This window comes from Zophobas morio, unplaced genomic scaffold (genome assembly GCF_036711695.1).
Source record: "Zophobas morio isolate AGI-343-1 ecotype UQ-CSIRO unplaced genomic scaffold, CSIRO_AGI_Zmor_V1 ptg000002l, whole genome shotgun sequence".
Taxonomy (NCBI): domain Eukaryota; kingdom Metazoa; phylum Arthropoda; class Insecta; order Coleoptera; family Tenebrionidae; genus Zophobas; species Zophobas morio.
In genome coordinates, this window is record NW_026972107.1 from 20,093,973 (window position 1) to 20,106,009 (window position 12,037).

The following is a 12,037-nucleotide window of genomic DNA, read 5'->3' on the forward strand; positions in this document are numbered from 1 at the left end:
GCGTCTAAAATGAGATTTTGTTAATAATATTTTCAGATATTTTTTGCATATTTTCAAGCGAATAGACATGTTTTGGTTAACGTGGTTACGTTTTTACGGTAGCCTAAGTATACTTCAGTTTTTCAGGAATCCTTATTACTTGTAAATTTAGGTAAACTCGAGGAGTGATAGTTGTGGAAAGCATTATGACGAAAATTTAATTTAATAATGTTTATAGAATTTTAAACTTCAGAAATACTCCAAAAATTGATTGCTTTGAAACTCAAGTTTTGTTTTAATATTATCGAGATCGATAATCGATATTACATTTATATTAATACCGCTTGTTGTGATACGCAAACATGCGACCTTGATTGACGTTCGAACACAGTTATGCACAACTATGAATTTATTGACAAATTTCTAACCTTTTATATGTTGTATAATACGTTGAATGTCTTTTGATGAATAAATTGATGTCGACTGGAATAAAACTGAACGGGAATGACAGCAATCTGACACTTCTGATGGAAGGAAGCCAAGTCAGATGTCAAAAATATAAATGGATCATGCGCAAGGGTACCACTTTCTTTAAATTATTTCTTAAATTAAGTTTTAGGTGAAAGATGTTGCATTTGCATTGGTTTAAATTATAAATGTTAAAAGTAAATGTAAATGAACGAGTGTAAATTCAGCATACAACGGCTTCGGCGCTCTTTAGTTATAACTGCTAAACATCGATAAAATAGGAAACTATCGATAAAATCGATATTGCAGTGTAATGTACGCTTAGCATACTTGGTTAATAATTTTGACATATTTTTATTTCTGCACATAGCCCTGTTCAGTTGCCCGCTGTTTACTTTTTTACTTTTTACGTAAAAGTTATAAAATAAAATTCCCCAATTTGAGGTGTCTGAAACTAATTTACCTATAAAATCATAACAGAATTTTATTCATTGTAACCAAGTTATGTTATCTCAAAAATTATGGATACTTTAATAATGTGGGAGGCATTCGAATGACAAAAAGATGAATTCATTTGCATATATTCATAAAAAAATGTTCTTCTACATGTTCTCCCGTTAGAGAAGTGCGTAAATTATGATAACTTATAACTGTTAATCATTTTCGAACGAGTGGGCCCCAAGATACCAAAAAGAAACAAGCGCATTTATTTAGTCAACGTTTCGCCCCTTTATTGGAGCTTCTTCCAGGACTTATTGTATCAAGACGGTGGTCGTATTATGTTGAATTGCAACAAATTTAAGAATCCGGCTAATAAGAAAACTAATTTCAGGTCCATATAACAGTTTTTGTGTAAAATATTATATCGGGGGAGCAGAAAAAAATAAATTTTCAAAATATATTTTCATAATATATTTTTGATCGTGTTAGTTTGTACAGTATATACAGTTATCAATTTTTTTTTTCGGCATTCTAAAATTTCGGTACAATTCTATATATCGCTTTTTAGATAAATCCATATTATTGGACTCACGCATCGAAAGAACATCAATTCATCGATATACTGACCACCCTAATCATAATTCGTCTTCTTATCCCTTCCAAACTCTTGTTGGCGTTGCGTCTCAAAATTTTATATACAGTAAACGTTGTTTAAAACAGTGTGTGGGGTTATTTCTTTATCTGTGGTTTAATAGTGGATCCATATTTTTAATAAGTATGTATTCTTAAGATTACTGCGAAAAAAAATAGATTATTTCGACAGAACTTCCCTAGCCCCTAAAGTGCAATAATAATGCAACAATACAGAAAAACAAATTCAACTTTTTCGAGAAATTATAAAATTTGGTTATGTGAATTTTATTTTTTTTATAAAAACCCTTATAAGTTAAAATAAAAATAAGTTTGCAAAGAAGCGTGCTGGGTGTCCGTTTCAAATGAGTTTTTCCTTAACAAAATTTGGTGGTGACGTCATCAACATTTTTGAACTAGACACGTATATTACTTTGGGTATGTCTATGTGCAGTGTAATATTAATTATAACAGTACTGTATTTCCAAGTTTTCTGAAAAATGGAGTGAGCCGTTCCTGATTTAATTAATAAAATAAATTGACTTATTCATTAATTCTTATAAATCACCCTGTATAAGAAATTCAAAAACTTTTAATGCAATAATAAATCACAACGCATCACATTTTGCACATTTTACGTAGGATTTATTCGGCAAAATTTTGAGATCATCAATTTTTTGGGGAGATAAACAGTACATATGCTTATGATAAGTTTAAAACGTCTGCAATAAATAAATAAATAAAATGACGACCCTGTATAAGTAATTCAAAAAACTATGAGTGCGTTGATAAACCAAAGTATCGGGTCATAATATTTTGCATATTTCAGACAGGATATATTCGGCAAAATTTTAGGATGACGTCATCAATTTTTTGGGAGGAGATAAACGAATATATTTTTCTTAAACCTTAAAATGTTTACAATACTTCAGAGCATTCGATTTTGCAGTTTCAAATTTAAATGGAAAAATATTGCTACATATACAATTTTGAATTTTTTTCAAACATTCTGGATGTCTAGGTGAAAATTTGACACGGATTCACACACCACAATTGCAAAAAAAAATACTATCATAAATTTTCGAGATGACGTCATACCATTGGTGGTGGGAATGATTAGCCAAATTTATTTAGCATTTAACCATCTACATGATATTCCAAATATACATACAAAATATGACAACAATCGGTCCGGTAGTTTTGGAGAATACGTCTCTAATAAAAATGAATACAGACGTCAGACAGACTGACAGACAAACAGACAGACAGACAGACGGACAGATAGAGAGACAGATGGAAACGGGAGATTATTTTTTTCGTACTCTAGAGGTCATGATACGTCGGGAAAATATCACAGTGGCAATTCGTCCGATGGACTCGGTTACTATATTTCTTTAGCTTACGCCCAAGAAGTAATAAAATTTGCAGAAATAAATTTTACTACGTAGTAAACTTATTCAAAACTTTGAGAAGATACTTACATTGATTTAATGATTTTAAAAGTAAGATTAAAATTTATTTTTTCTATCCTTCTAGAAAGAAATGGCATCGTCCTAAAAATTAAATGTTTGTACTTCAGAGGTGGGGGAACTTATGTCAGAGTACTTCTAAAGCTTTAATACTTAACGCGTACGAGTTGCACTAAAAGAATACATTTACACCATAAAATAAGAAAGTAAAATTTCTTTGTGACTTCGAAAAAACTGCAAAACTAGATCAATTTTTAGTTAAATAATAGTTATTTATATTACAAGTGGGATAGAGGCATCATTATAATTACGAGTGCAATGAGTTACCAGACGAGGGCGTTAGCCCGAGTCAAGTAAGAGCACGAGTATTATAAGGCCACTATCCCACGTGTAATATACAACGTTTTATCTACGACTTCTTAAAAGTAGGTTTTTTTAATTTTTTCATTCAAATTTCAAACATTTCCGGAGCTTGCAAAATAAAAATCATAACAGTAGGTATTTATTACCACGGTAACCAAACAATTTAGTTGTAACCAATGTGTCATCTTTTGCAATTTTTGTGGTGCCTTGAGAAAAACATTACAAATGAAGCTAATGAGAAGGTACTATTAGTTTATTTTGAGTATTTATCCAAGCGTTATAAATATGCCAGCCTTTGGACATTATTCAATGATAAGAGCGATGATATCTATGAAAAGAAATATTGACCTCATCAAATATATCCAACTTGTTACATTTCTCAAGAGGAAGTCGGAAGGGTATAAACTCAAAAAATTTTCTCTAAAAAGGATATGACCACCTTCCCGCAAGAATATGAAGATGAATAATGGTTACTAACGAAGGTATTAAAATTTTCCTGATATATTCATATACTTAGAAATTAATTTTCAGGGGGTTCTGATTATGGGACTTGCGGGTGCATGTAGGAAGGAGGAATGAACTAATTTGCTGTTTGAAAACGTGAAAGATGAAGGACATGTTTTCAACGTTAGAATACCGAACACAAAAACGAAAATTTCTAAAGATTTTTTTATAACTTCGGGGAACATTGAAGGGCTTAATTTGGTTAATTTAATAATACAAATGCAGTAAATTTTATAAATAATTAAATATTGTTAATAAATTAAGTTTTCATAGTTGACTGTTATTATAATACTAGTTATACAGGGTGCCGCATCCAAGTCTGGACATAGGGAATTAACATGGCAAGTTGGTTTTTATTTTATAATATCTCCCCAGATCACTTTAAAGCTATTACTGAGTGATGCCTTTGTGGAGGTCGAAGAGGGCTATCGGCCAGTATTTTTTTCAAATCGTTGCATCGCGTTCATTTACTGTAAAAAGGTTTTAAAAATCGTATTTTGAAATTCGCGCCCGATCCGAGTTGTCGCGAAATGTTCCGTCGCACTATCGAAGTTCGGCGATCGCGTCTTCCGATTAGCCATGCAAAATGCAAATGTCAAAGTGAAATTGGAAATTATTCTCAGAAATCAACGAACAACTCAAACTGATTTATTTTATCCAGTGTGATGATTATTGTAGGACAAATTAAACGGAATAAATGCACAAATTGATCAATTCATTCGTCATAGTACGCGACCCCGTCAAACGATTCATCTCGAACTACACTCAGGCTGTATCCAAAAAGCCCGAGATGAAGACTTCGAGCAGCTGGTCTTCCTGTAAACCCCATCGACAGCATTCTGACATGTCCTGGGAGCCCTTCAAGCTAGGAATGTACATTCGTACCGAAAAGACGAAGAAGAAGAAGCTACGGATGTACTCGCGCTGCCTCACTCAGTAATCACTGAACGACTCAAATTGAATTATTTTATCCAATATAACGATTATTATTGTAGGTCAATTTAAACGGAATAAATGCACAAACTGCACAAAATATTTTATTAGGTTATGTTGGTGGTGCTGGTCGAGTCTTTACTACTAAAATCTCATTAAAATGCCATGTTCTACTGCGATTAGATGAAAAAGCGAGGGCCCGCTTTTCTTATTGTGTGATGATAAGATTTACCATCAAAAGAGCTGGCGCTTTTGAAGAGAACCTTTTAATGAACCATTTAGATAACTACAAATAACAAAATTTAAAAATTGTTGATGAATGAAGTAATGAAATATTATACGAATCTGGAGAAGCATTGCACTATTTTCAAGAATTGCTCAAAAAGACTGCTCTCAGCAGCCGTACAGTAAGTACGCCAATCTTAAAAACTCCTACGCGTGTTGATTAACATTTGAGTTGAAATCTGAAGACAATATTGCTGGATTGCTTGTTTCAGCGCGTCTTGTATAGCTCGTATTGTTCGAATACAGATGCTCGTGAAGAAATCTCCAAAGAACAAATTGACAGGGGTTTAGATCTGGCGAATGCACAGGCCAATGGGGCGGTGCAAACTTTCCATTCCAACATTGCGGGAAAATACTGGTTCAAATAAACAACATTTATGCGAGTTCTATGGCTGGAGATTTGATCCTGCATGTAAAAGATCTGCTGCAGATGCCGCACCCTTCGAGTCCTAGGAAGTATTTGCTGATCTAGCATATTGTCCTACTTCTGAGCATTCAATCCAGATTCGATGAAAAAAGGTGCAATGACACGATGTCCTAGAAGCCCCAGTCACACACTGACAGTTGCACGCCATTGATAACGATGGTCATGGACCACGTGAGGGTTGTGTATTGCTCAAATTTGATCGTTCTGACGATTATAACTTCCCTTAAGACCAAATGAACATTCGTCAGTAAAACAAATGTTCCTCAAAAACTCTCCATCAGCCTAGATTTTCTCAAGCGTTCCTTCGTAAAACTCCATACGTGAGTAGTCCTCAGGCTTTAATTTTTTGTCATGATGCTTTTTGAAACTCTTCTATCCCATCTGATTAAGATCCCTAGAAGACGTCGTGCCCACCTGATAAGAATCAGAGCCAGTGAATTGTTTCTACCACGGATCGTACAAGAGCTTGAGATAATCTGATTGGTGCCAATGACACGGCATCCCTTACAACAGTTACTAATTAGTAAAAGTTCTTAAATGCATAATTCAAATTGTGGCGCCAAACATGCACCTGTTAACACCACCTGATTTTATGTAATTTTTATTATCTTTGAAAATAAATGTAACTTTGTTTTGTGAAATATTATTTTTATTTTTGTTGTTGTTAACACAATAAACAAATAAAACAGTAATACAAAAGTTTCTGAATCCCAAAACACATTCATAATACAGAAAAATATTTTAAAATGTTGATGAGTGAATGTTCTAGATTTCTCTCTCAAAAATTTCTTGTAACGAACATGTTTCCATGCGGCAAAAACTCCATCCCTGCTTAACGAATGTAAAATCAATTGACTTCCAATCTTTGGTGATTCAAAAAAAAGTGTGAAATTTATCCAAATTACCTACTAATTAAATTAACCGTCGAAGAACAAGCAGGCCCTCCGCTTTTTCATCTAATCGCAGCTGCTCGAAGTCTTCATCTCGGGCTTTTTGGATACGGCCTGAGTGTAGTTCGAGATGAATCGTTTGACGGGGTCGCGCACTATGACGATTGAATGGATCAATTTGTGCATTTATTCCGTTTAATTTGTCCTACAATAATCATCACACCGGATAAAATAAATCAGTTTGAGTTGTTCGTTGATTTCTGAGAATAATTTCTAATTTCACTTTGACATTTGGATTTTGCATGGCTAATCTGAAGACGCGATCGCCGAACTTCGACAGTGCGACGGAATATTTCGCGACAACTCGGATCGGGCGCGAATTTCAAAATACGATTTTTAAAACCTTTTTACAGTAAATGAGCGCGATGCAACGATTTGAAAAAAATACTGGCCGATAGCCCTCTTCGACCTCCACAAAGCCATCACTCAATAATAGCTTTAAAGTGATCTGGGGAGATATTATAAAATAAAAACCAATTCCCATGTTAATTCCCTATATCCAGACTTGGATGCGGCACCCTGTATAATGAAACATCATTATAAAACTAGTTACATAATGAACATCATTATGTAACTGATAATGAGTTATATAAGAGTAACTTTATTAACAAGTCGTAGATAAAATTAGTTAAATTAAATTAATTAAAAGTCATTTACCTAGTGGATTAGAATATTTTAGAGTTAAATTTTTTCTATATTTAAGAACTAAATAATGACAAGTAAAAACTAACAATGGTTTTGAAAACGTTGTCTGATGGTCTACATTTTTTTCAAATATTTCGTCAAAAAAAAAATGGTTGAAAATATTCCCGATTTCTGCATAAAAATTCATTACCACCCAGTACATGCTACGTTGTTTAATTTTTTTCTTGCTCTTCTAGTATTAAAGTAACGCCTTCGAACAGTTTTAATTTTGGCAGCCAGATATGTTTATTGAGTTTTCATAGGGAGAGATAAATTTTCTTTTCGAAATGAATTTTCAGTAGATCAAAAAGGTGCACATTGAATTGCTTAAAAATATGCATCGTGTTATCGAGATATGTTTTACTTGGAAGGCGAATATAAAAAAATTGCTTTTTGCAGATTTTTTGGTTGCCTGTTTTGTAAAAGGGAAGTAGAATTTTTAAACTTTATAATGTTAAGCCTATGCCCTTCTGTTTGAAATTTCTTTAAAACTAACTTTTATTTCTCTACAATTATTTGTTTCAAAATTAAACCATTTTTCGTAATTTTAGTAAACTGAAAACATGAAATTATGATAAGGGGTGTTATAATGTTTAAGACTTTGTCTGTCTGTCTGTCTGTTTGTCTGTGTATGTGGTACTGTAGCTACCAAAGGGATGAACCGACTTCAATGTTTTTTTTGTTTGAAAGTTGGTTTAATAGGAGTGGTTGTCAGCTATGTTTAGTAATAATTATTTCAGCCATTCACGATCATCAGGTCATAACACTGTTCGTGCAACAATCAACTGAGTTTGCGCGAAAGTGGGGATAGCTTGTCAACCGTCGCAACGAATCTTAACCAATTTCAGACATTTTAAGGGTTAAGTTTTTTGTGCTGGATTTTTTAAGTATTAACACTTATGCATTTATGATATTCATTATAAATAAGGTTTAAAAAAATTCTCTTCCGTCAAATTTTATTTATTTATTTAATTTACTTTCATTTTTTTTATTTTAATGGAACAATTTTGATAAATTTATATTTAGATTCCCTAATTCTGTTAGTCTGTCTGCCTGTCGGAAATTTTTTGAAGTAGTAAGAACAGCATCCATGAGTATGAAATTTTGAACGTATTTTAAAGTTACTATCGAAATAATGAAAGACTAATTTATCTAATCATCTCGTTCAAAAAATTATTAAAGCCATCTTAAAATACTGTTGCATACCAATTTTTAACTTTATATCTTATCAAAAACGAATTCTGATCGAAGTTCAAAAAAAACTGAAGACGGATGTTTTCCTGTATAAATAACTTCACAGTTTTGTTGTGTTTCCTTCAGCAGCACTAAAGAACTTAAGTATATTTCTTAAATTTACCACTGTACAAATTTTGTATTAATAAGAATTGAAAATACACGTTCCCGATGTCTTTATTTTTTGTACTTATTACGAATTAGCTTTTAGATTTTTTTCTAGCATGTATACTTTTTTCAAAACATTTATAATCAGGAAGTTAAACGGAAATTTTAGTTATACTGGCACTAGAAATGTAGCAATTTTACGAGTTTGACTCCTTCACTACCTTTGTTAACGAATAATGCAACTTATTAGGTTCGATCCCAAACTTAATTAGATGCTCTAAGACCAGTGTTGGTTTAAGATGCTCTTTGTTCACAGACGACAGGGTTGAAAAAATCGAAGTCTTAAAACCATTACGTCTCTTGTGTAAGTATCATTGGTTGACATGATCACATTTTTCTCAAAAATGTACCAATTCGAATATTTCCGAATTTGGAACGCATATTACTATAGCTATGTCCACCCTCCGATAATGTGATATATCAGAAAAATCTGATTGTAGATATAGAATAAACATGTGCAACTGAGTGAAATCCTTACTCTATTCTTGTTCTTGATGATTTTTGGTTGTAGACTAAATTACAAATTCAATTTAGTACTCAATAGATTTTCTTTTTATAAAATTTTAGATAGTCTAAACTGTCTAATTTAAAATCTCTTCCAGAAATCATTGTCATAACTATTTACTATTGATTTTCTCTATAATATATCAGTCCCGGCATTGTGTATTTAATCCAACCGAAGAATCCCTTCAAAATCTATTAATCTAATAACCTGCTGTATATTACAAGGCACACTTTAGTTGTCCGCTTATTTACACTTGTCAAACCCATGTCATCTTCATGGACTACCTTGTCAAATGTTATCTCGACCAATTCCATACCAGCCCCCGCAACACCCTTCATGATCGTCGAAATCGCCGCATTATGGTCACCTACATTAGCACTTTGATCGAAGCGTGCATTAGAGGTAAAGAAAAACCGCAGAAATCTTACAATTCCTGGGTTCTATGATTTTATAGGTATGAATTACGATCCGGAGACGGCTGTACGTGATGCAATCATTGCAATAATACGATACCATGAGGAGAACCGCGTCAACAACGGTTCCGTATGCATGATGGGTCGATTCCACAACATCCTGTACGTGGCTATGAAGTTGTGCTACGATTGGCAATTGAAAGACACAGGAACTGTTGTGACCCTTCTGGAGAATATACACGCTTGTGAAGGAACGTTTGAGAGGATTTTTATCGGGGCCATTTTCGGGAACAAGGCTCCTTATTATATTGCAGGATGGAAGAGCGATTTTGATAACCAAGAAGAAAATCTTAGAGCTGTTGTGTATTTTGTGGATCATGCTACTACTGGAGGGTTGGAATTTGACGGTAAAGAAGGAAAAGTTGTTAGGTTTATTGACGTTCCTATAGATAGTTGTGGAGATTTATCCACACCGGCAACAATTGCTCTTCAGCTTGGACTTCCGGACAAGCTCCACATTTTTTTGAGGTATGGTGCTTTGATCGACGATCATTTAGTAGAGTACATCCTCAAAAGATTATTGGAGTTTTGTCACGTTTATCCCTACAATATTGTTGCATGTCTTCAGTTAGTTTTACGAGTGACTTCGATGATAAAGTGCGACAGGAACACACTTTTGGAAAACTACAAGGAACTGATAGAAGACGGAATAATTCCTTTAAGTCGATGTGGATTTCAAGTACCTGAATTAAAGCATTTATCACGTTGCTGCATCAGGAAGTGCTTGTGGGAAAACTATCAGCTACCCAATGGAATTTATACTTTTTCACTTCCTGACTCTCTGAAAAAGTACTTAGACATTATGGAAGATTGAACCTACTTGTAAGCCTCCTCGGACACGTTGATCCTTCCGGGTTCTCCGGTGGTTTCCGTGCGACTCGTCAAATTCACGGTATTTCCGAAAAGACAATAGCGCGGCATTCTGTGTCCAATTACTCCAGTTACTACTTCACCGGAATGAATGCCGATTGTGATCCTCTAAAAATAGAAAATGCTTAGTTGATAGATATCGTTTGTTTGTTTGTTTGTTTACCACAGGCTCGCCGTCGTGCAGAACGGATTTACCACGATCCATCATGTCAAGAGCTAATTTGGCAATATTCCGGGCGTGGGTGGAGCAACGTTCCGGTAAACCACTTACTGCCATGTATTTGTCGCCTACGGTTTCCACCTAACAGCAAACAAGGAATATAACTTCGATAATTGGTAGGCGTATGTGTGAGTGTAATGTGAAGCATTAGCAATTTTGGAAATGTGTGTTCACAGTAGTGTAACAATTAATTACAAATTCACACTGGTGTTAGCTTTTAATTACGACAAATTACAACGTTGTTTTAGTGTTTGTTTAGTAACAAAAGCTCTGCTACTATATCGTATTTTGTTATATAAGCATTAAGACATGTGAACAAAAAGTAAGCAAAATGAGCGCCAAATGGGATCTACTGGAAAATTTTGAATACTAATTGTAATTATAAATTGAAGTACAAATAATTTTTTTGTATTTGGAATGTGACCTGATTTTAATGCCAATGTAAACAAAAACAAAAATAAATACAGAACATATATTTTAAAGGTTAGATTTGATTACTTACTTAAAGAAATTAAGTGTTGTGATATATATTAGAGAATGATATATGAAACCGTGCAAAAAGTAGTGAAAAGTAAAAATAAACTACCAAATAAAGAATTTGCTTGTCATTATCTTTGGCAAGTGATTACAACGGCAACAAACCGGTTCATAAAGGTATCGATTGAGAAGTACTAAGGTTTCGCGCTTGACCCAGAAAGGTTGGAATTAATTGTATAAAATTTCTCAGCAAACTTTGCTGCTTTTATTATAGTTTTTTGTTTTTGAAACAGGTGGTAGAGTATCCACTGGATTTTCGTGTTCCGTTCAGTTGCCTATACATTCATAGGCGAGTCAGGAAATGTTTAGAAGTCGATGGTGGGTATTTTCATTATTTGTTGTGAATTTATGAATTCCATAAATAATATTAATAAACTAAATTAATTTTAATTCATTTATCGCGTGCCGTACGTTTTAATCAAAACTGTGGCATCATCTGGATATTTTTAAGAAGTAAACTTATTTTTATAATTTATTTGTTAAAAGAGCACAGAAATGATGTAGTCGTGTTAGGTAGTCGTGATTTGTATCATTATTATTGTTGTTGTTGTTTTTAAATAAAGTTGAAGAATTTCGTTACTTTCCAAGCCAAATCCACATTTTTTAAATCTCTTCCTAAATTACAGAACCTCTTTTAACTGTTGTGAAATAATTTTGTCAAATTTTAAGTGCAGTTTTTTTGCATGAAATTATTTGCAATTTGAAACACATTAATGGAAAATAGAACTGTCTTAGTATAATACTCCTATGTATTATTTAACACATAAATTATTTGACTTATTTGAATTATTTTTGTTAAATTGCACTTCGGTTTAAATATGTTAAGGGAAAATTTCGCTGAATTCAAGTATTATGAATCAAACAATTTTTAATAATTTAAAAAGGAATTTAAAACGAA

At 33.2% G+C, this 12,037-nt stretch overlaps 2 protein-coding genes across 2 annotated transcripts in view; one reads left to right on the forward strand and one right to left on the reverse strand.

Annotated features, from left to right (window-relative positions):
* Positions 1 to 12,037, reverse strand: part of LOC135130011 (guanylate cyclase soluble subunit beta-1) — a 46,482-nt gene that overhangs the window by 10,633 nt on the left and 23,812 nt on the right. Inside the window, exons 10-11 of the mRNA XM_064057304.1 lie at positions 10,546 to 10,683; positions 10,333 to 10,490 (exon numbers count right to left, since the gene is read on the reverse strand). Coding sequence (XP_063913374.1) covers positions 10,333 to 10,490; positions 10,546 to 10,683 — 296 coding nt within the window. The remainder of the gene's footprint in view (positions 1 to 10,332; positions 10,491 to 10,545; positions 10,684 to 12,037) is intronic.
* Positions 9,315 to 10,552, forward strand: Stops (slow termination of phototransduction). Its single transcript, XM_064057317.1, has 2 exons — positions 9,315 to 9,441; positions 9,494 to 10,552. Exons 1-2 carry the CDS (start codon positions 9,315 to 9,317, stop codon positions 10,324 to 10,326), a joined length of 960 nt encoding a protein of 319 aa, XP_063913387.1. The 3' UTR covers positions 10,327 to 10,552.